Source organism: Polypterus senegalus, chromosome 3 (assembly GCF_016835505.1).
Source record: "Polypterus senegalus isolate Bchr_013 chromosome 3, ASM1683550v1, whole genome shotgun sequence".
In the NCBI taxonomy this organism is placed as follows: domain Eukaryota; kingdom Metazoa; phylum Chordata; class Cladistia; order Polypteriformes; family Polypteridae; genus Polypterus; species Polypterus senegalus.
The window spans coordinates 164,826,528-164,852,633 of NC_053156.1; the positions used below are offsets into that span (position 1 = coordinate 164,826,528).

General features: G+C 36.2%; 1 protein-coding gene across 2 annotated transcripts in view; it reads right to left on the reverse strand.

Moving 5' to 3' along the window:
- wdr35 (WD repeat domain 35) overlaps nucleotides 1–14,309 on the reverse strand; it is an 89,426-nt gene extending 75,117 nt beyond the window's left edge. For both annotated transcript variants that reach the window (XM_039748176.1, XM_039748175.1), the window contains exons 1-3: nucleotides 14,183–14,309; nucleotides 11,949–12,066; nucleotides 2,091–2,162 (exon numbers count right to left, since the gene is read on the reverse strand). In XM_039748176.1, the coding sequence (XP_039604110.1) occupies nucleotides 2,091–2,162; nucleotides 11,949–12,066; nucleotides 14,183–14,206 (214 nt within the window). In that variant the 5' untranslated portion in view covers nucleotides 14,207–14,309. The remainder of the gene's footprint in view (nucleotides 1–2,090; nucleotides 2,163–11,948; nucleotides 12,067–14,182) is intronic.
- Between the last annotated feature and the right edge of the window lie 11,797 nt (nucleotides 14,310–26,106).

Below are 26,106 nucleotides of genomic sequence, written 5' to 3' on the forward strand. Positions count from 1 at the left end.
AATTACAAGCATAATTTGCAATATGCTCTGCCATTATCAACATCCTACGCATTTCCATGTGTAATCAGCCATCCCCTTTTCAGGGTCATGGAGAAGCCAGTACCTATGCCAATAGCACTTGACAGAAAGACTCGAACAAGCACTGAACAGGCACACTTAGCAACATACCACACTTGCTCATATTGGGCTAATTCAGATTTGAAAGTTTTCCTAAATTGCATATATTCGGGATTTAGGAGGAAATCTTGAAATATCTGAATGTGTAAACTCCACACAAGACACCAAGCCAGGATTTGTGAGGCAGTAGTGCTATTAGAATTGCTGCTGTTCATTATCAACATATTTTTAAAAAATGGTACCTACCATTTATTAAATGAATTGCTCAGTTTCCATTACAATTTTTATTAAGATGTTTAACATAAATACTGTATATTTTGTTTCAGTTGAAAAACCTTGCCAAAGTCAGAAAGGACATGCAGATGGGTCTACTAGAGACCAAACTCAGATACAGAAGCCAGTGCTGGAAGCAGGAGAAAGTATGTGGTCACTAATGCCAATAGACAGAAGCCCACCTGTGGCTAGTTATGTATACAGCAGCAAAGGCTGTCTAGGAAAACATGTTTAATGCAGCACCACAAATATATAAAGACCACAGTGTTGAACTAAGGAACAAGTGAAGTCAGTCCATAAGCCTGTAAAAGATGCTTACATGTTGAAATCAATTAAAGACTTAGGAGTGCAGCAGTAGTACACATTTGACACACTGTTCCTTGACTTCCAGAAGTAGGAAACACTTGGGAGATGGGGGGTCTCACATGTCACGGCATTCCCTAGAAACATCAAAACCCATAGAAGGAAAGTCTAAGAGACTATAGATTTGTTGTTTTCATGGTTGTCCCTTTTTAAGTTTCCAATCTTCCCTTGTTAATTTCTGCTTTATTATTCTTGATTAAAGCATATTACATGTACAGGAAGCAAACAAAACAATGTAAAAGATCTAGCATTTGTACTGCAGCAGTATCTCCCACCTGATATGGTAAAGCATTGGGCTCTACGTATTAACAAGTCCATCAAAATGCGTGGAACCATATACTTAAAATGAATTTTAACTTATACTGTATGTGAAACAAACATGGCTTGCACTTTATCTGCTGTTTTCACTACTCAGAGAATTGTTAATATTAATATACAAGTAAGTAAGTATTGCACATTTTCTCAATTGAAATAAATCACAATATAACCTCAAAATAAAATTAACAAAGATGTGCATGATTTATTTGCTTTTTAAGGTGTGTCAAAATGATAGACAAAACTAAAAACACTTTGAGCTACATCCTTTGTATGAAAATGTGCTATAGAAATAAATATTGTTGTAGATTAAACTTGGTTTAAGATTATATCAATACTTAATTTACAGCATACACTTGCAAAGCCCATAATAACTATATTACATAATCGAAATTTGATATTCATTGAAAACATCAAAAACTTCTGCTCAGAGTGGTCATTACACTATATTCTTCAGTACAGCAGCCAGTCTAAGACTGCATTAAGTTAATTCATAAAAGGGCACTCAACAAGATGTAATCCCTTACCAGAGTATGAGTTGAAAAGCAGCTTAAACAGAAGGGTTTTTTTAGAAAAAGATGATTATAAAACCAGAAAAACCTTGAGGTTCCCAGGTTTAATTAATGCATGTTACTTTGTGTGTGAACACATCAGTTAAACTATATGTGCTCCAACAATCAATCAATCAATAAATAAATAAATAGTAGTGATGCAACTTAAACTTTTAAAATGCTTTGGATAAAGTAATCAGCTAAATGTAAAAATATAATAAAAAGCAGCATCCAACTGGGAGTTAATTAGTAAATAAGACTTTCACTATAACATCTGGATATAAAGAGTACTGGGGTTAGACAAGTTTTATTTATAGTCACTATACTGTAGCACAGAGGTTGATTTAAAAACACTGACTGCAACTTTATAAAAACAATGAGTTTCACACCCACACTTGTATAAATAATTGCCACATCATTTTCCTTTGTCACATATCTTTTTAAAACATTAAAGACAAAAATGTAACTTACCACTGTGACCTTCTAGTGTCTGATTCATCGATAGATTACTTGGTGCTGCTAGTCCCTTCAATTTGGCATCATCTAAAAAAAATTAAGTATTAACACAATATTGTTTAAAACAACATTGTTCAATCATAGTTCCTCAGCTAATTTAACAATGTAGAATATTTGCCAGAAACCAAAGAAAATTCTAACTTTATTGCAAACAGCATAAACCATACACTGTATTCATGCCAAATTTAGAATATTCCTGTAGCTCTTTTATTATTACGACTTAGATCCATTTGTTCTTTTTACATACAACACTGGCATGTACTAAGCTTGAATACTTGTCAGTCAAGTAAATGAGTCAATCAGCAGCTTTATATATACACTCACTGAGAAAATTATAAGTAACACTTTAACACCTGCTTATCCATGCAATTGTTTAATCAGCCAATCATGTGTAAGCAGCACAGTATATAAAATTGTGCCTCAAACATCAAACACCAGAATGGGGAAAAAATGTGATCTCAGTGATTTTGTCCGTGACATCATTGTTGGTGACAGACAGGCTGGTTTGAGTATTTTTGCAGCTGCTGATCTCCTGAGATTTTCTTGAACAACTGTCTTTAGAGTTTACTCAAAATGGTGTAAAAAACAAAAAATATTCAATGAGTGGCAGTTCTGAAGACAGAAATGTCTTGTTGATGACAGAGGTCAAAGGAGAATGGACAGACTGATTTGAGTTGAGAGAAAGGCTTATATTAACTCAGATAACCACTCTGTATAACTACAGTGGAGTTAAAAGCATCTCAGAATGCACAACTGGTCAAACCTTGTGTTGGATGGGCTACAACAGCAGAAGACCACATCAAGTTCCACTACTGTTAGCCAAGAACAGAAAGCTGAGGCTACAGAAGGCACACATTCAGCAAAATCAGACTGCTAAAGACTAGAAAAACACAGCCTGGTATGATGAATCTTGATTTCTGCTGCAGAACACAAATGGTAGGGTGAGAAATTGACACCAACAGCTTGAATCTATGCATCCAACCTGGCCTCTGTCAAAAGTCCAGGCTGAAAAGGTGTAATAGTGCGGGGAAATACAGTATATCTTGGGAACACTTTGGACCCATTAATACCAATCAATCATTGTTTTAATGTATTGTTGTGAGCCATGTCACAAGACATAAGTCATCTCAGACTGGTTTCATGAACAGAACAATGAGTTCAGTATTCTTCAGTGTCCTTCCCAGTCACCGGTTCTAAATGCAATAGAACACCTTTGAGATGTGATAGAACAGGAGATTCACAGCATGAATTAGCAGCTTACAAATCCGCAGAAATTCTAAAACGCAATCATGTCAGCATGGACCACAATCATAAAGGAATGTTTCCAACATCTTGTGGATTCTATGCCATGAAGTATCAAGGCTATTCTGAGAGCAGAAGGAGGACCTACCCAGTTTGCTCAATGAGTGCATACAGTATACAGTTAGGCCCATAAATATTTGGACAGAGACAAACTTTTTTCTAATTTAGGTTCTGTACATTACCACAATGAATTTTAAATGAAACGACTCAGATGCAGTTGAAGTGCAGACTTTCAGCTTTAATTCAGTGGGTTGAGCAAAAAGATTGCATAAAAATGTGAGGCAACTAAAATATTTTTTAACACAATCCATTGTGTTAATCCCAAAATCAGAAAAAAGTTGTCTTTGTTTAAATATTTATGGATCTAACTGTATATGTTTTCGTGTAGTGTATACCTATGCATATACGAGGTGTGGCAGAAAAGTAATGAGACTGGCAACACTGCAAGCGATCTGGCAATGCTGCGCTGTTGTCCTTGATAGAGCACGTGTATCAGTACCCTCCCATAGCTCAGTGCAAGTTTCAACTCCTTCCGTTAACTACGTGATTTTTGTGACTGCTATTAGCGAAGTTGTGTTTTTGGTGTGCGTCACACAAAATGGAACAGCGGAAATTGGAGCAACGTTGTGCCATTAAATTTTGTGTTAAGCTTGGAGAATTTTTATAAAGACATCCTTGAAAGGCTCAGAAAAAGGGTCATTCGCGTGAGACCAGACATTGCAGACAAATGGATGCTCCATCATGACAACACCCCAAGTCACACTGCCCTCTCCATAACAGAATTTTTGATCTCAAAAGGCATTCCTGTGGTTCCCCAGCCCCCTTAAATCAGTCTCATTACTTTTCTGCCACACCTCTTATACAGTATAAGACAAGGACTACAGTTCTCATTGGCTATTCTTCAGCATGACATGGCCTAATTACTTTGATCTTGCACTGCATGTCTTTAACACATGTCAAATTTTATTTAAAGTCGAAGGGATAAATAGGATCCCTAAGAATTAGACGACACTTTTCGGAAACAATTTCTGAATATAGCCATTCCATGTATGTTTGCTGCTTTAATTATGGTTTGCATCACAGTTTAACTTTAGTATATATGTATACAGTATATACAGTACATTACAAAAACACATTATAGACTAAAGGATACAACACTTTCACTCTATAAAAACATATATAATTTGCTGAATATAGCAGCTGATACTGAAGTTTACTGAACAAAAATGGCCTCTGTTGAAATGTCTTAGACGTAATCAGGACATAATCAGAAAATCTAAATTAAACATCAACTTGAATATTTGTAAGATGTAATTCAACCAGGGTTGGCACAAAGGGTCAAGTAATCACCTCAAGCAGCACTTTGGTAAGGATAGCATTTTCATGAAAGACAGTATTTTTTTAACATTCCAAAATAACAATACAAAAAATGAGACTTAAGTATTAACCGTTGGTTGTCACACACGTGCGCATGGGAGGTAAAAGAAGGTGATTCCAGGTCGGACTAAGGTGTGGCAGAGTGCACTAATCTTTCCTCTTAACTCCCCGTAGACCAAATGCAGGAAATTCCGCCTGACTCCCATGACGTCACTTGCAGTCCATCCCAGAATACGTCAGCTCCGGACCAGCAGAAGAGCCCACCTCCTAATGACGTAATTTCCACATCCCAAGAAGTCACAGCCTGATGACCTCATTTCCAGTTCCCGCCCCAAGATCCCTCCTCTTCCTGTTTTTCCAACTATATTTACGCCATGTTTCCTAACCTGTTCAGTCCTGTTTTGGACTCTTGTCTGTAAAGACCATTTTTCTCATATGTTGTATTTGTAGCCATTTCCAATTACACAGGAGGCTGCCCAAACCTTTTTTGTTGTGTCAAGGCTTGTTTATTTACCACAAGGTATTACATACATATCCAGTGGATAACACACTGAAAAATATTTTCATTTTAAAAGTTTCAAATATCTCATAGCTGCAGTCTGCAAAGCTTTACCAAAATGTGAGCTTCTGAGAATCAAACAGCGCATGCACATTTCAAAGCAATGATTAACTGAAACTGACATTCATATTCCTGATGTTCACATGCTGTATTGTCATTTTGTAAAATGTTAATTTCTGGAATGTTATTAAAGTGTCAGTAACAAATACTATGTCCTTTAAATGTCTTTTAAGTTTGCACTGCACATGTTTAGTTAAATAGGATAGGTGTCTTTTAGCTTGCTGTTCTAAGTTTTGAAACTGACAAGATATTTAGAGAAACATGCAGGGTGGGTGAAACAACTAAGGTTAGTTTTACATTCAGTTTCACAATCACAAAACACAATGAAAATACATATTTGGGTAGTGAGGAATTCATACATTTTATTATTTTTATTGTCTATGTTGTAGTTTTATTGGTTTTAGGATAATTATTTTCACTTCTCAACATCTCAGTCAGCATATGAAGCTAAACAATATTTAGTGCAACACTAAAATTCATAAAAAAACTTCACCGGATTTTAAGTTTGCTCAGTGACACTGTTTACTATGATTATTAATTCTCCTTTCCGTTTCTCTTGGTGTGACTTGAAAAACAAGGAACCTTCAGGAGAAGGGGTTTACTATAGTCAGCTCATAAATGTACACAGCCACCCAGCATAACTGAATGTGTCATTTTCCTCTGTAGTTCTAATGCACTGGAACAACCATTGATATTTTCCAAAAGTTTTGGATTCCTCCAGTATTTAACTCACTGAAATAGCTTCTGAAAAGGTTATTATAAATGGTCATTTGGAACTGCTAAAAAGATTGTTGGATTGTGATAGGAGGGGACCCTTTAAGCAGCCCTATACATCCAGACTAATACAAATTAATTTAAATTTAACTACAGTGAAAGGAAAGATAATCACAGGAGGTAAATAACATTAAAATTCAGAAAGGAAACCTGCTGCTCCTAATTATTCAGGTCTTTTAACCTTGTCTATCCGATAGGTTCTTTCACCGCAGTACTAAAAAAAGCTTTCAATCTATACTCTCTCTAAAGACCCTGAACTACCTACCAACTGCCAGCAGAGCACAATCCCCTCCTGACGCTGTGAAACAGCTTTAAACTCCACACTGGGGTCATGTTTAGATAAGCTGCAAAAATCACTACTGGAGTCAGACTTCTGCTTACTGCAGAGATGCAAGGACAGGTCTCTAAGGCACCTCCTTTACTGTTTCCTCAATTGGAGAGATAGCACAGACTCACATGTTCTCTTCTATCTAATGTACCAAAATCAGGCAAGAAGTGATGCCCCAACTGCCATTTCCTCATTTTTCTTCTTTTTAAGGTCATGTAACCCTGCCCCACTGCTGAGTTTCTTGCCCACAACTGTCTTGAATGTGAATCACATACATGCAGACAATCTTTTATTCACACTCAAGATTATGTCCCTGTCTTTTGGCCTTCCATGACATGCAGAACCTACAGAGGGCAAGCTGCTTGCTATAAGCTCCAGTATTTAAAACTAGCATAAGGAGGACTTCTCCAGCTGTCATTGTGTGTGTGGCTGTGTGTCTGTCTCTCCCCTTCTTCTGCAGGTTGTCTGTAAGACTTAAACCTGTGCCACATCATTCTGGTACTGCCCTTGCCCTTAACAACTTGTTACACTCAAAGGTATATTATTTTTAATCTGGCTAAAAGAGTCAAAATCAATCTTCTCGCTTTATTTAAACTTTTTTTATTAGGTTTGAAATTCACTTATTAATATAACAAATATGAAACATTAAGGCTACACTATTGGGTGGCCCAAGTTTAATTCCATATGAGTATCTTTTGTACAGAGATGCAATGAACTGGTGACTCTGTTTTCCTCCCACAGTAAAATGACATAACAGTAAATTAGTAATTCTTAAATTTTACTCACTGTGAAAATGAATGTCACTATGTGACTGTTTCCTGTTGCTGGCTTAGATGTTGTTTTAACCCAAATACTCGGAACCCTTACAGATCAGCTTGGGTTCATCTTTTTAACTGTAATTTCCTTATTTGTATTACCAACTAAACATAGTTAAAAAAAACACTACAGTGCCTTTGTCAAAGAAAACCAAACTAAAATACCAGGATGAATTCTGCTTTAGCTATGATATGGCTGAAAAGGCTACCGATGATGCACATCAAATTCCCTATAACAGAATCCCTATACTGATGTCTAAGTGTTTAATTAACAAGTTGGTAGGTGATATCATCTCTCTCTAGCTCAAAACATTGCCCTAGAACATCATGATATGTGAAATTCCAGTGTTATGTTGCTGTGTATTGACTATGGTCTCTTGTTTAACATACTTGTTCCCTCGAAACTGGTGCAGCTGGCCTGGATACCTCAACTTACTGGCCCTACTCTGAGTGAATCCCAGATGACTGAGCTTTTCATCCTATTTTTAAGGGAAAGCCCAGACACCCTGTGGAGGAAACTCATTTCAGCTGCTTGTATTCGCGATCTCGTTCTTTTGGTCACTACCCACAGCTCATGACCATTAAAAACTAGGAGATGGTAGGAACGTAGATTGACCGATAAATTGAGAGCTTTGCCTTACGGCTCAGCTCCTTTTTCACCAGAACAGGCCGATGCAGAGCCCGCATCACTGCGGACTCTGCACCAATCCGCCTGTCGATCTCCCACTCCATTACGTGAAAATATGCAAGCTATTACTACTCGTGATGGTCAGTTCTACCCAGTGGCCAGTCTCAGTAGCCCAGCCAGTAGTGTAGCCTGCCAGGCTGCTGCAACCTAGCACTTCATTTGCGACGTTGCAACTCAATAACTTTGGTCAAGGCTCGTCAGTGTCATGCCTAGGGTATCAAGGAGCAACTATACTAGCAGATGACGTTTCCGGTACAGTAATGCCATGGGAAAACGTGCTTTTGTCAGAAGGCGGAAATAAGAAAAGTCAACAAGTAACACCAAAGATGCAGAATGATTCAATCATAAACTATAGTAATCATTTTGTACAAGTTTAGTGCTTACTAGGATCTGTCATGTGGGCTGCATAGATTTCTGTTGACATGCCTGTGCTACAGGATGCTGGAAAGGTATAGCACAGGAGGTAACAGCCTTAACATTCATACATAAATATTTTTCTTTTAGATAGACAAAGGTTTGATACGAAGGCAGAGTTAAGATAAATTATAAGTTTATATGAACAACAGTAAATAGTGATAGTAACCTTAATAGGTAGTTCAGATTGTACCATATTAGTATCATGACAGCAATTATTTGCATGATGTGTGTACAACAACACAAGACTGACAAACATCTTTTTTTTAATCAGTGTAGAAAAAAATGTGTTCAGACTTCTGGAATTACCATATAGTACATTAGAACAAATACAGAAATTAATAAATATGCAAATGTGGCCATTTGGCCAAAAGGCTGAAAGGCTACCTAGAGACTTGCAGCTTGAATTCAGCATTAAAGATCTCTCATATATCCAGCACTGCTGTAACAAAGCCTGTGCTACATCACAGAATTCCAACTAATGCAACTAACAGTCTGGCATACAAAGCTGCAGCATTAGTGTTTAGGTCAACATGTTCTCAATGAATTTATAATCCCAAAGTAGTGTCTTCATGAAGTAAAACCACTTGGTTTGCCTGAATGCAGCCGGTTAAAACCAAGAGTTCAAAAAATGTTATTCAGTTTTGTGCTTTTTTGAGGGCACACAGAGTACTGTGTGACTACATTACAGTATCCATGTTCTCATTATATTTAATGCTATTTTTCAGGAAAATTTCATATACACATTTTATGAGAGGACAAACATAAATTACAACGTGCATGCTGAAAATTCAAAATTCAGTAAGAATTAAATTAGCAAATGGAATGGTGTAGGAAAAAAACAAGGGTCTTAGAACTTAACTTGGTAATCTAGATTTACATATTAAGCCAGAAGTAAAGTATGTATGAATTTTTATGGACTCAGATCTGAACTTTAAGCTAAATGTTTTCCTTTATTAAACACTAAGGGCCTTCACTCGCCAACCCCCTTCCCAACCTGCGCTACACACCATCCACTTCGCGTCTCTGCCGCTAGCATATGTAGATTTCACTTTCACCAAACAACAAATCTTTTAATTCTCGCCGATATGCCTCTTCATTGGGAAGAAACACTGCTTTTCCCTGATGGCAACACGAATTAGACGATCTACAAGTCTCCAACGTAAAGTTTAAATCCAAACAATATATTTGATCTCTTTTCGCTGTTCCGTTATTTCACCGAGTAATAATTTCAGTTTGTTTGCGCTAATGAGATCTTTACTATCATTTTTTGAGACTTTCGAATTTTAGCATTTTCATTATCTCTAACCTGCTGTGCATGTGTATTGCGTCAACGATTTTGAATTCTTTACGACGTTCTACTTTGTCATCTAATCTATGTCTTTTACTTCCGGCCCCAGGCGTGGTTAAATCTCTTGGCACAAAGTCTTGACTCGTGGGACGTGAAAGTATCTCTCTGAAAAAGTCACGTCTCATCCCAGGATTATTTTATTATAATAGAGAGATTACAAAATTTAGACAATTAATCATTTCTCAAGATGCTGAAAAATTAATTCATGCTTTGGTTTTTAAGACAAGTAGATTACTGTAATGCTCTTAGCCACTGGTTGGCTGGCATCAAAGCAATAATGAACTACTTTAGCTCTTTTAAATATTGCAGTATGCCTAGTAGGAGCTGTCTGGTCTTTTGGCCTTGGTAAGGCTGGACATTTATTTTCTCTAGCATCCCACTAGATGGAGTTTTTAGGCCATCTGACCACAGCATCAGGCTTACTGTTATTAGAGACATAATAATGAGTTTAGTTAATACTAATGCTTAAGGACTCTGTCATTTCTTTCAATTATTTTCTTATCTGTATTAAATACGTTTCTATTTAATGATGACCCTTGTTATTTTTCTACATTATTTATTTATATATAAATATTATTTTTGATTTATAATTGTATTTTTTTCCTTTAACATCTTGTAAAGCACTTTCAGCTACACATTTTGTATAAAAAAACATGTATATAAATAAATGTTGTTGCTGTTGTTGAAGCGTTTAAACAATTAATAAAGACTAGGTTTAATTATTTATAGAGACACACACCTGCATTATCATATATTTATTTCCCTAGATGTAATGCATAATCAGCAAAATTCTTTGCTAATTCCTGGGGTATGAAATTAGCAGGTAATATTTAGAAAATATGTTAAACTTCAGGTGTAAAGTTTTACATACTGTACATAGTTTAGTTTAATGTTTAAGTCTGAGCGCCTGTACAGAAAGAGAAATAAGTCCGATTTTCAACTCAAAGAGAGGACAGAATTGCAAATTTTCCTTTATAAATGATAAATCAAATACTGAAAACTTATGATGCAACAGTTTTGCCTCTTCTAGATTGAAAAATTAAATAAGTAGAAAATCAGAAATTAGTGAACATAATAATTACAATCATACTTCATCTCTTTTGATGAGGAACACTGACCTCACAGACAACTGATACCAAGTGGACAAGTAACAGTTGGTATGGTGAGCTACATTCCTTGTAAAAACTGTTAGTTATAAATTTGTCACCTTTTGCTCAATAAATAGATTAGAATTACATCAATAGTTAATGTCTTAATACTATTCTTCTTTTGACAAAGATGGGCTACGAATTGCTTTTAGGAAAATTAGGAATAAAACCGTTATTTTACTAAATTTTAACTAAAAATGTAGGTGGAGTAGGGTGAAGTTAGTATTCACATCCTCTTGGATCTGAGTACAAGACTCCACCAATGTGAATGAGTTTCATGGAATTTTAACTGTTACCATTACAAATGTTTGGTGCTACACTTTTTCTTTAAAAGCTGTTTCCCTTAAAAGGTACATTTGTGGAGGTGCCATCTAAGTGTAACACCTGTACAGCATGTAGATTTGTCTCATCTAATCTGATAAATTCTAGATTTTTATACTAGATAGATGAAATCAGAAGTTTGATTGGTAAACACCAAAAGGAAATTAAACACAAGATGACATGCTAAAGCATTAACTCTGTGATAATTGTTTTTTCACGAAACTTTGTTGGGCTTGTAACATCACTTCAAGAGTGGCTCAACAAGTTAGTCAAAAAGGTAGGCTCAGTTATGGGAGACACTCTCCATCTGCTGGACGTAGCTGCTAAAGAGTGAATGAAGAGAAAACTAATGGCCATTATGAACAATGTTACACATCCGCTCTAAGACATACTAACACTGATTACTTTAAGCCAACAAATTATTCAAGAGAATTGTGTCAAGAAACGTTACTTGGGCTAATTCACACCTACAGTATTATGCCTTTATAATGCTCACTGTGACTGCTCTCTTATCATTAGCCAAGTCAAAGTTTTTTTTTGTAATTCTTATATGTGTTCAAGAGTGGTTGTAGTTTCTTTATTTCTATTACTTCTGTAAAAGCTAAATTCCCAAATGAAAAACTTTCTTTCTATCTATCAATCACTTCAAAGTAATAGACAGAGACATCACACATACCTGTGTGGGTTTCTTGTTTAAGAACTTTGAGGAGGCCATCATCTCCTCCACATGCTATGAAACCTTGTTCTTTGTTCCATGAAATACACCTTAGACGTGCAATGTTAGGAATAGCAATCTGAAAAGGCAACCATAAAACAATTACAACCAGGACAGAAACGGGGTGTTTTCATTTAAAGTAAAATGAAAATAACACAAAATTATTCAACCTGGCCAACTTACATATACACAAATAACAGTCATATTTATATTGTTTATGCTCTGCCTTGGTAAATTTTGGAATGGTTTCAAATGTCTCATTTTATCAAGTGAGGCAGTCTTATTTTCAGTTACCTAACATGTTAGGGTGCTAACTGTACAAATATGTAACAAGTTGTAGGATGAAAAAATATGGTAAAAAGCTCAGTTAAATAGACATACTGCTAAAATGTATTCCATATTTACAAGTGTACAGATCTATGACCTCATATTTAGTTCAACCTGATTCTTCATTAAGTTTTGTTTAAGAATGATCTAAAATTTAAAGCTGTCCATTCTACCCATATCAGGTATATTACCTACAAAAAACAAATGCAAATCTTCATTATCAAATATTATGACTGATTTAACTGCTTCAGCACTCATGCATCTTTTAATACTGTAGCTAGCTATAAAATAAGAATTGTATTTAATCACACAGCATATTACTCAGATTCTGTATAGAAGACCCAGTTCCGCATAGTTTAGTTTACCAGGCTAGTCTAAGATTATTTTAAGGTTTTTCTTTATGTTATATGTCTCTTAGGATAACAAAACAGGATTTATATAAAAGAAACTTTCTCAAATTTACAGTATAACGTACATAGACTATATGAAACCTAATTTAGGCAATTCAAGTCCACAAACTGAGCAAACTGCTTTTTATATATACACACATAAAGATGCCGATTTGTTTAAAAACACAGCAAAGCAGGGTCCTATGTGAACAACAGTTGCCTATGGGTCAGTCAGTCCTAAAGGGTGGTTTGATGCCAAAGCCTAAAGCAAAGGCACAGATGGAGCTGCCGTGGGTGCTGCTCTTAGTGGTAGTATCAAATGTTCAAACGAGCCATGTTGATGGCTAAAGTGAAGTGAAAACTCCTGTGCTGAGATCTCAGCTTAGCAACTGACTGAGTGTAGCCTGAAGTGTCTCAGTGTCTAAAGCAGATGTTTTCCACGCACTGCCATTTTTCACACCTTACACCCTTACCAAAAGGGATTATCTGATTATACACACTTGAAAGAAATAAACAGTTTTAAAATGATCAAATAAATAGAGTTTAAAAATGAGAGACAATATTTTTGAATAGTAACAGAGAAAAGTGGGTAAACACTACCATTGCATTGGCCAGGTTTATTCAGGTTTATATCATGGGTTAAGAACTTTCTACAAAGAGATGGCATCCTTTTCCTATTTTGGCAGGGATATCCTCCATGTTCCAAGAACATCCTATTAGACCCAGTTGCTGTCTGTGCATTGCTCACTGTGTCACTTCATGTAAGGTTGCAGTTAGTTATGTTTTGTGACTGAATACTGGATTCAGAAAGGATTTCATGTTAGTAGCTCTATACTGTTCATTTGAAGTTTTTTTTGATACTGTTACCCATGAGAACATTCTTACGAATTAAAAAGATGGATTATACAGTACACTGTACCTAATCGTGACAAAAAAGGAGTGTATTGCTAACGCAAAATCATTTCCAGGATAACCAATTCTCCGTAGGACACAGGACACATTTAGCTCTTTGTTTTGGAGAAAGAACGGAATGATGTGAAGAAGTGCAAACAGGCAAAGATTGACAGAAAAATACATGCGCTGTAATTGAAGCAAAAATGGGCAATCGCGATCAAGGCAGGGGAACGTTTTCATCTCGGCTTTACTGAATGAGTCTCAGTTAAACCATTCTAGTTTCCAACAGAAATGCAAGTATTCTATGACTCCTTATTGCAATAAAATAGAAGTCATCCCTTAAAATCGTAGGAAATTAAGCCTTCGTAAAGATTAAAGAGTTTAAAAAAGACTGTTTAATGCCTTACGCATCCGTCTCAAGTTATATTGCCCGATTTTCCATTCATGCAAAATTGTTTTAAACTGCAAAATCAAGCGATGTGTAAACATTCATGAAGGGTTCATAAAACACGCCGTTAAATTTTCCAGTGGTGTAGAGCCTTTGCTAAAAACCAAGTAAAACTGCGTAACAGACTGCAAACTCACCTTTTTACTGAGGTAAATAAACATCGTAGACACCAAAAATGACACAGATAAAAAAATGAAAATTCAATATGAATCAGAGAAATGATTTGCTATTTCCAAGACTTGTTAGAAAACGCTACGGCTCCGTTTCCTGGTAACCAAAAACCGGAAGACGCGTGAGACGCTGTTGCCATAGGAGAGTTTCGATCCACTTCCGGTAAAAATATAAAACGTCACTGGCAAAAGTACATGTACTGTATTGGTTCCCTAACTATGATTGATTGGCACCATAGACATATATAGATAGACGCCGCATTCACTATGTTCCCCAGTCAATACGATACGTCAGCGCGTCCGACACATTGCGAGCGGCAAAAGTGCCATTTAAACTAATACAGGTAGACGTGGAAACCGGGTTTTCTGATGAAAAAACAATAACTTTTAAAACAGTATCGTTAACATACAAGAGATTTTGGCGAATCGTTTAAATGCAGTTATGTATATCAATTTATACACTAATAATGGCAATTATTAAATAATAATAATAATAATAATAATAATAATAATAATAATTATTATTATTATTATTATTATTATTAAATAATTCCACCCAAATAAGTGACATTTCTTGGACTGGCTTCTTCCATCTCCGAAACATTTCCAGACTTCGTCCTGTTCTTACGCAACACAGTAGGCCTACTGAAGTATTGGTTAATGCCCGAGTCACCTCACGTATAGATTATTATAATGCTATTCTATCTGGCATCCCAAAAAAACTTATCCATCGCTTACGACTTCTTCAAAATTCTGCTGCCAGGATAATAACCTGCTGTTCTAAATCCACTGAACATATTACACCTATTCTCTCTCAGCTTCACTGGCTCCCTGTTAACTACAGAATACAATACAAAATACTGCTCTTAACATTTAAAGCTCTCCACAACCTCACTGATCTCCTACAGAATTGCACTCCTCTCGCTCACTCAGATCCTCATCTGCAGCTCGCCTTTCTGTACCACACATCAGACTCTGTGCTATGGGAGCTCGAGCGTCTTGATTCAATAACACATTTTATGCCACAACTGGCATACCAATTGTGAATTTTGCACGGTTACTGCCAGTTATCTTTGTTTGTTTGCTAATTATTGTTTTTTGACTTATCATTCTCTTGTTTTAATTTTACTAATGTTGTTTAATTTTATTGTAAGGTGACATTGAGTACTAAGATTATAAAACGAGATTTTCTAATGGCCAAATATAACCAAAACAATTGTTCAGCCTTATCTATGAAATGAAATCCTCCGGGATCTGGTTTGGAGCGTACAGCGGTTTGTACAATCCCAAGCAGCACATGCATGAGGCACCTTTATCCATTACTTCACTCCACAGCAGTGCCACTCGCAATATGGTGGCGACGTTGACGTACGATGCTGGTGGTCATGTGGCGTCCAGTAATTCTATGTCTAAGATGGGCACTCCTCCCATATTCCCCTACCCAAATTTATTAATTGTAGTCGCTAGTCTACTGGTGGTTAAATAAAGTTAGTAGTTATGTTAGAAATCATTGCGTAACATAATTTGACTGACAGCTGTTGTACAACACATGGCCAATGTTTAAGTTATTTTCAAATGTGATCGGAACGTTTCTTTACATTTGTATTTTATAAAACCGAAACACTGCTTTTCTCTTGCTTGTTTGTTTGTGCAATTTAGACTGCTCTCTGATAATCTTGCGCGGCTGGAATTTAAGTTGCTTACCTGGGTCATAATTTATTATTCATTCAAGCAAGAAAGTGCAAGCTCATAAGGCTTAAAATATTTTTTTGACCACTTAATTTCGTCCAAATACAGATAATCCTTTAACATAGTAAATGTATATAGAAAAATGAATGAGGGACATTAAAGATTAAATTATGTTTAAGAATTTAAATATTTTATTGTGTATTCATTCTTATTTACAAAATATTTTTTTTCAGGTAAATTGGAAGAAACCGGAACTGAAAAAGCTATACGAAAAATAAATTAATTTGTAGAGATATTAGTATTGTGGCCCTTTAAGATCTTTAAGATATGCACCCATCAGTCACAGCATTAAAGCGTGCTCCACTCACTTAGAATCTGGAACCAATGTAGAAAGCATTTTAAGACGGAGAAGCTTCTTTCTGTGGCACCCCTGCAAAAGAACCACCTCTTTCAACCCTCACAAACATATGCAGTTTTTAATATCTGGAAAAAATTTGGAATTAACTTGCTTAGAGACCTTTATATAGACAACGTCTTTGCATCCTATGAACAATTACGTTCCAAATTTAACATTCCAGCTACAAATTTCTTTCACTATCTTCAAATCAGGAACTTTGTTAAACAGAACCTTCCAGATTTTCCTCATCTTGCACCCTCATCCACGCTGGAAAAATTATTGCTCAATTTCAAGGAGTTAGACTCCATCTCTACAATATATAAAATCCTTTTACAATCCCTTCCTTTCAAAGATCCAAGAGGACACTGGGAAAATGACCTCTCAATTAATATATCAGAAAAGGAGTGGAAAGTAGCAATGCAGAGAATTCACTCAAGCTCCATATGCGCAAAGCATACAATTATACAACTCAAAATTATATATCGAGCACATCTGTCTCGACTAAAACTCTCCAAAATGTTTCCAGGGCATGATCCAACCTGCGAACGTTGCAACCAAGCCCCAGCCTCACTAGGTCACATGTTCTGGGCCTGCTCCAAATTAACATTATTCTGGACAAAAATTTTAATTACCTCTCAGACAGTCTTGGACTCACAATCCCTCCTAACCCATTATCAGCTGTGTTTGGGGTTCTTCCAGAGGGTCTTAAAGTGGAGAAAGACAAACAAACTGTGATTGCATTCACTACACTGTTGGCACGCAGACTTATTCTGATAAACTGGAAGAACCCAAACTCTCCTCTTTTAAGTCAGTGGGAAACTGATGTGTTATATTATTTAAAATTGGAAAAAATCAAATACTCAGTTAGAGGATTTGTGCAGACTTTTTTCAAAACATGGCAGGATCTAATCAGTAATATTTTGAAATGATTTCATAAAGCACATAGAATTTGTTGATTTAGGTATTTTTAAAAGCCTTAAATTTTACACCGTTTGGCTTGCTCTCTCTCTCAAGGGTGGGGATCGATCTGTTCTTAGCATAATTCTTTTTTTTGTTAAAACTTGATTGCTATGTATTGATTGTAATAAAATTAATAAATAAATAAATAAAAAAAAAAAAAAAAAAAAGCTGCTGACAGGAGAAGTGAATACAGTAATTTAATTTTAATTATCTCATTACAGTGGCACCTGTCAAGGGATGGGATATATTAGGCATCAAGTGAACAGTCAGTTTATGAAAATGATGTGTTGGAAGCTGAAAAAATGGACAAGCATAAGGATCTTAGCGCCTCTGATAAGGGCCAAATTGTGATGGCTAGATGACTCCAAAATGGCAGGTCTTGTGGAGTGTTCCTGTTATGCAGTGGTTTGTACCTACAAAAAGTGGTTTAAGGAAGGGCAGCTGGTGCCGTAAGCTCCCAAAGTACATTGATGCATGTGAGGAACTACTGTTGCACACATTGCTGAAAAACTAAATGCTGGCCATGAGAGAAAGGTGTCACTATGACACACCAATCAGAATGCCCATGCTGAACCTTGTCCACTGCTGAAATCATCTACAATGGACATGTGCATGTCAGAACTGTGCCATGGACCAATGGAAAAGGGTGGACTGGTCTGATATATTTTTTTTTGTAGATCATATGGATGGCCAGGTGCATGTGAGTAATTTACATGATGGTAAATAGAGATGGCAAGCAGGAAAGACATGGCAGCAGGATGCACTATAGGAAGAAGACATGCCAGCAGTGATATAGTGTGATACTCTGGTCGATGTTCTACTGGGAAACCTTGAGTCCTAGCATTTATGTGGTTGTTACCTACCTAAAGATTGTTACAGACCACTTACACCCAATGCGTCATGCCACACTGCAAAAATTGTTAAAAAATGGTTATTGGGAATGTGACAAAGAGTTCAAGGTGTTGACTTATCCTGTAAATTCCCCAGATCTCAATCCGATCAAGCACTTGGTGAATGTGCTGGAAAAATAAGTCAAATGAATGGTGGCCCCTCCTTGCAACTTACTGTACTAAAGAAAAGCAGCCCAAAAGCATGATGCTGCATTAGCCATGCTTTACTGTGGGTATGGTGTGCATTTGATGATGTGCTGTGTTATTTTTGCACCAAGCTACCTCCTGTAATTTTGGCCAAATAGTTCAACCTTGGTCTCATCAGACCATGATACATTTTTCCACATGGTTGTGGGAGACTGGGTATAACTTTTTGCAAAGATTAGTAGCCGGGCTTGGATGTTTTTCTTTGTGAGAAAAAAACTTTAATCTTGCTACCATACCCCACAACCCGGATGTGCACTATATTGCCAAAAGCATTGGGATACCCCTCCAAATCACTGAATTTCGATCACTTCCATGGCCACAGGTGTATAAAATCAAGCAACTAGGAATGCAGATGGCTTCTACAAACATTGGTCAAAGAATGGGTCGCTCTCAGGAGCTCAGTGAATTCAAGCATGGTACCATGATAGGATGCCACCTGTGTAATAAGTCCATTCATGAAATTTCCTCACTACTAAATATTCTAACTGTCAACTGTTAGTGGTATAATGACAAAGTGGAAGCAAATAGGAACAACAGCAACTCAGCCACAAAGTGGTAGGCCATGTAAAATCATAGAGCGGGGATAGCACATGTTGAGGCATGCAGTGTGCAGAAGTCACCAACTTTCTGCAGAGCCAATAGCTACAGACCTCAACACTTTGTGTGGCCTCCAGATTAGCTCAAGAACAATGTGAAGAGAACTTCACAGAATGGGTTTCCATGGTCGATCAGCTGCATCACCAAGTGCAATGCAAAGTGTCGGATGCAGTGGTGTATAGCACACCGCCACTGGACTCTTCAGCAGAGGAAACGTGTCCTCTGGAGTGACGAGTCACGCTTCTCTGTCTGGCAATCTGATGGACGAGTTTAGGTTTGGCGGTTGTCAGAAGAACGGTACTTGCTTGACTGCATTGTGGCAAGTGTAAAGTTAGGTGGAGGGGAGATTGTGGTACATGGTTATTTTTCAGGGCTTAGCTTCTTGGTTCCAGTGAAAGGAATTCTTAATGCTTCAGCATACAAAGCCATTTTGGGCAATTTCATGCTCCCAACTTTGTAGGAACAGTTTGGGGATGGCCCCTTCCTGTTCCAACATGACTGTGCCCCATTGCACAAAGTAAGGTCTATAAAGAAATGGATGAGCAAGTTTGGTGTGAAGGAACTTGACTGGTCTGCACAGAACCCCCAACAGGACACCTTTGGGATGAGCAGAGACTGCTGACTGCGAGCCAGGCCTTCTCATCCAACATCAGTGCCTGACCTCACAACTGCTCTCCTGGAAGAATGGTCAAAAATTCCCATAAACACACTCCTAAACCTTGTGGAAAGCCTTCCTAGAAGAGTTGAAGCTGTTCAGGCTGCAAAGGGCTTTGCCAACTCCATATTAAAGCCCTATGTATTTAGAATGGGATGTCATTAAAGTTCATGTGTGTGTAAAGGCAGGCGTCCCAATGCTTTTGGCAATATAGTTTATGAAGAATACAACTGATTGTTATCACATGTAGGAAATAACCATTAATTGCCAGGAAATCCTCCACTCCTTTAATGTTGCTGTTGCCCTCTTGGTTGCCTCCCTGACCAGTTTTCTCCTTGTTTTCTCAAGAATATTGGAGGTATATCCTGATCTTGGTAGACTCTCTGTTGAGCCATATTTTCTCCACTTGTTGATAACTGTCTTTACTGTGCTCCATGGGATGTTTAACACTTTGGATACTTTTTTGTACACCTGTCCTGATTGATACCTTTCAATGATGAGATCTTATTCATGTTTTACAAGCTCTTTGCAGACAATAGCTTTTGGATTATATTGCAACCAATAGGATATCAGAATAATCCTACTGAAACAGCCAAATTTTATCTGAATTTAATCAGAGGCACATTAATTGATGTCAGGTGTACTGTATACAGTGATCCCTCGCTATAGTGCACTTCAACTATTGCGGCTTCACTCCATCGCGGATTTTATATGTAAGCATATCTAAATATATATATCACCGATTTTTCGCTGGTTCACAGATTTCGGCGGACAATGGATCTTTTAATTTATGGTACATGCTTCCTCAGTTGGTTTGCCCAGTTGATTTCATACAAGGGATGCTATTGGCGGATGGCTGAGAAGCTACCCAATCAGAGCATGTATTACGTATTAAATACAACTCCTTAATGAAATACGATATGCTTCCCACGTGGTGCTTCGCATACTTAAAATCCTGAACAGCACGTATTGATTTTTGATTGTTTGCTTTTCTCTGTCTCTCTCACTCTCTCTGACATTCTTTACTCTTGACGGAGGGGGTGTGAGCAGAGGGGCTGTTCACACACTGGCCTAGAGGATACGGACACTCCTCTAAAAATGCTGAAAGACTACCTTCACATTGCTCCCTTCCTTGCAGCTGCTTTGTCGGGCGGTGCTTCGCATACTTAAAAGCCGAACAGCCCTATTGATTTTTGATTGTTTGCTTTTCTCTCCCTCTGTCTCTCTCTCTGACATTCTCTGCTCCTGACGCACACTCCTTTGAAGAGGAAGATATGTTTGCATTCTTTTAATTGTGAGATGGAATTGTCTTGTCATGGAGCACTGTTTAAACTTTTGAAAAAGAGACAAATGTTTGTTTGCAGTGTTTTAAAGCCCCTGTATCTACAACCTCCTGTGTTTCTGTGCAAATCTGTGACCCAAGTGTGTCAATATAAAAATAACAATATAAACGTATGGTTTTTACTTTGCGGATTTTCACCTTCTTCTCTAGAGGGCTCTAATGATGTTAAAAAACGTATTTAGAAGGTAAACAGGTTTTCTATGCTCTAGCTGCGAAAATATTTGATTTATAAATAAAGAATCCTACTTTGCAGAAATTCATTTATCGTGGTAGAGTCTGGAACGGATTAACTGCGATAAACGAGGGTTTACTGTACTAACTACTGTTTGAGATGAGGCTTATTGTGATTGGTTGATTCTGAACATAGCTACATCCTTGATTATTAAAGACTTTTGTATGATTTTGTCCCATTTTTTTCTAAATCGTTTCTGATTTGTTTTCACCTTCTTTGTATAGACTACAATTTTGCAATACAGCTGGAATATGTTCTGACAGGATTTATCATGGTTTCATTTTTTTATTACACAAAAACTGCAATTTTTGGCAGGGATGTGTAGACTTTTTTATCCACTGTATACAACCATCCATTTTCTGAATTTGCTTTTTCCAAGTAACTTCATAGGCAGCTATCAACTCTAGATGCAGTACTCTCACATACATGTATGCTCACTCACTCTAGGCTAGTCAGAATTACCAGCTTTAATATATTTGCAATGAGGAAGGAGTTCAGAAATTCTATAAAACAATTATAAGCCACAAACAATGTGCAATACAGAAGCTGAAAAGAATGTCCAGATAACTGTCAGTTCAATGATATTATACTGTAGAATGTTACAAATGAAAAAGGAACGGACACTGTCGTTGACCATTTTGAACACAGATAGTAATCACAACATCAGATAGTCTTAAGTGCACTTGGAATCTGGAATCTTTGGTATCAAAGTTTAATGCTAGGCCATACCATGTATGTGATGGGATAATTTGTTCTGTACATTGGAAGATGTATGGAATTGTGACTGCATCTCTGACAACTAAAATAAATTGTATGGAGCTGAACTGTTTCATATAGGTAAGGAAAAAAATTTAAGAAGCCTGCACATTTTAGCTGTATTTCAATTCTTGTTGTTAATAGAACATGTTCTTATTCCTGTTTTCATTTTGCACCATAAGAAATATATGGTCAAGTGTTTGTATTATTTTTTTTACGAATGAGTTGTGTTAAAGTGTTAATTAACACAGATGCAACAGTCACTGTTATAGGAGATAGAATATATAGTCACCTGTTTAAGAATGTGAAATTAAGCATGGACAACTGTGCTTTGAGAACTTAAAAGTTACTACAGATCATGGGAAAAATCACATTCAGGATCATGGCTAATATAGTTGTACATATCATAGACTAATAGGTGATCATGTGTGACATCCATGCTTTGAAATCAAATCTATAATGAGAAAACTCAGTAAATACTGGAACACAAGGTCATGAATGTACAGATGTAATCAATGATTATGCTATAACTTTATGTCAATAATACACTGACTTGATCATCTTTAATATGAAACAACAACAGCAACATTTATTTATATAGGATGTTTTCATACAAACAATGTAGCTCAAAGTGTATTACAAGATGAAGAAAGAAAAAAGAAAAATCTAAAAATAAGATTAGGCAATACTAAGTAACAAAGAATAAGTAAGGTCCTATGGCCTGGAGGACAGAAAAAATCAAACAAAAATAAAAACTCCAGGGGGCTAGAAAAAAAAAAAAAACACAATCTGCAGGGGTTCTGAGGCCACTACACCACCGAGCCCCCTCACAAAATTTTGGTGGTGCAAATATGCTAAAATTGTTACATTTATTTCTAAAAGGTAAATGTTGAAGAAAAACCTTGAAGGAGAAGCAGACTTGACTAGTAATAGCAATGCAGCAAAGTATTATGGTGAAAGTGTAACTGCAGTAAGGTTGCCATTTTCATCTTCTCAAGAGAAGGGAGCCATCTGACTCAAACGATGACAATTGACTGAAAGCTTTGCACTTGCAGATGATTTAATGTCATGAAGGTTTTCATAGACCAGAGACCCCAAATGCAGTTCCTGGAGGCTGCATGTTTTTTGGTGAGACCAAAATATTAACTGCATATTCATTTTTGTTGTTAATAGACCATGTTGTTGATTCTAACTTCATTCTGCCCTATAAGAAATTTCTGTTTAGGGGTAGTTTGTTTTTTTTTTTAATCAAAAATGATTTTGTGTCTGAAAACATCTCAGCCGTTTCTCTCTCTTCCTATATACTACATTAAAAAAAAACTTTATAATGACAGCAAACAAGTGAATACTGGGTCAAGTTAATCTCTCTGTTGTTGCCTACCAAGTAATTTGTAATTTAGTTTACTTTGGTTAACAGAAATTAATTAAGGATGCAAAATGTTAATCAAGTGAACTAAAATTTAGATAAAGGTGAAGTACTGTAAATGTGCATCTAAAGATAAAACTGTCGTAACATTTTTTAGTAGCTTATAACATTTCAAGCCATCTAACTAAGCAAAATGTTATATTAACAGAGAGTGCTAAGTTCCAGTTAAGAGCTGGGTGTCAACACACCTTGATGTTGTTTTTTTTACATACATAATGGAACTAATTTGAGTTGTCAACACCCTAACCCATTGAACACCAATGTCCCACAGGTTAAGGTTTGTATATGCTTATGATGGACCTGTTACAATCAGTAACTGATAAATTGACTTTAAGCCTCCTGTAGCTCAGCATAAATCATGTTAGCCTTTGTCCACCTATTTCATCAATTTATGACCACAGGACTGAAAGTCTTTTTTGGGTAGTGGCCCATTTGCAAAACATCTGTAATCATGTCATGTATAAAAATCCCTGTTCTTGGGGCACTCATGCCATATACAAAGCCACTTACTGTAAATATTAGTCTTGAATATTCCTACTCTGAAATGCAAGTAAGCACTGTATATGTGCCCGCTTCTTTAAATAGCGTTGTCTGTGATGAAAACATGTCCTTTTGAACCTACCTTCTTTCTGTACAGTTCAAGCAGCATTCCAAAAACTTCTCAATGACATGAAGCAGAAACGTGTTTGACTTTTTCTCCAAGCAGCAAACATGGCAATTCTTAAATTTTTGTTAGCTCGGTTACATTAGGCCCAAAAGAAGAATTTTCCAGTGTAGTTGTTTATTTATTCTAATGCTACATCTGTTGTGATAGATCTTCTTTGCACAACTGAAGAAAGATCACTCATGGCTCCCATTAGCAAAATAGGGTTTAAACTATTTTGTGTCAACTCAGAGACTAATCAAAACTGGTCCCATTACTTGTGTACAGTAACAAGGCCTTTAGGCCTTTATCAACAAACACACAGCCACAACACACAAGGGATATATGTACAGTCCAGGCAGTCTCAAAACATTTTAGTTAGTTCATATATATATATATATATATATATATATATATATATATATATATATATATATATATGTATATTTATCGTCATGGATAATGACCTGCAGGCATTTTGCTCCACTCTATATAAGTTTATTGGGCATGGACTGAAAAAACACATAGGAGAACATGCACGTTTGTTGACAAGTGTACACACAACAACTACAGAGAGCATCTTCTCTTCCTAAGTATCCTGTCACCTGGCCCTAGGAGACAAGCTCTGGATATATCTGACCTTCCCATCAGACTCAGAATCCATTAGTAACTCTAGGGCAGAACCCTTTATAAATTAATTGACAAAGTGATTAAATAAATAAATAAACAGTAAAAAAAGCACTGCATTTGATGAAACTGCAGTTCGTCTTTATTTGACATTTCTCAACTTCCAATATGTAATACAAAAATACAGTACAACTGAAATATTTTTGTTTTTTGTGGTCACAAAACATTTTTATGTATATCTAAAATAGAATATATTTTCAAATATATACCATTCATATGGCATATGATTCATGTTTCATATATTCATTATATAAAAGCTTATTTATAATAACTTTATGTGCACATACAATAATTGTATCTAAATACAATGGATTCTTTAGCACCAGAAAAATTACTAGAACAAAATCAATGGTATTGCTAATGTAGTTACCTCTACATAAAACAAAAGCAGAAACATGTACACAGGTAATATTTACTTTTAACAACTATCAGAATTAACAGTTGTCTATCTACACAATCTTTATGTAAGACACATTCTCAGTGTACAAGAGAAGACTTCAAAGAATGTTACAGAGCACTTAAGGAAAACCAGCATGAATTTGCTCAAAGTAAAAGTTCAACAAATTTGAACTTACAGTATTATTGAGGAAGAAGAAGAAGAAGAAGAAGACAATGACAGGAGAATATTAGATAATGAATTTTATGCATAAGTCAGAACGAAGGAAGAGAAAAAAGTCAGCTCCATCAAAACAGCCCTAGTGACGACTCACTCTCTGCTCATATCGCTGTAGTTGTCTTTGAACTTCATCTAGTGAATAACAAGTTAAAGATTTTTAGATATTTTTTTCCAGTTGTATTGCCCATAAATCGAGTATAGTTGCAGAGGTGCACAAAATGCAACAATTTATATTCAATAACCATTTTCTTGTCATTATTTTACAAAGACTTTAATGTCAAGTATATAAAACAGAAGGTAGAACAGAGTTAGCAAAGTCAGGTGTATTACAAAAAAATATATCACTTATAACGCTAACTGCAGTTCGAAGTAATTGCAAAGTCAAAAGTAAGTAATAATTTTGTTAATAGCAAAGAAACAAAAAAGCTGAGTTAAAGCTTAGCAAGTTAAACATATTCACCAGAATCTGCTTTTTTTTTTTTTGCAAGCACACACGTGTGAAAACTAGAATTTAACTGTGAAGATAATTTGGAAACTGCACTTTACAGCAGTGTTTCTCAAATAGTGGGGCTCCGTCAAGGGGCGCGCGTTTGACCTCGGGGAACATGCTTTTTTATTTTTCTTTAAAATTTTTTTTGAATTTAGAATGCACTTTAAATCTTTTCTGTTACATTTAATAAAGCTATTCTTTGTTGTAAATTGGTCCATATTTCTTTCTTTTTTTATTCTCTTATACGTTAATAAGGATACAGTGTTATGCAGAGATGTACTTATAACAATTTTATAGACAAATG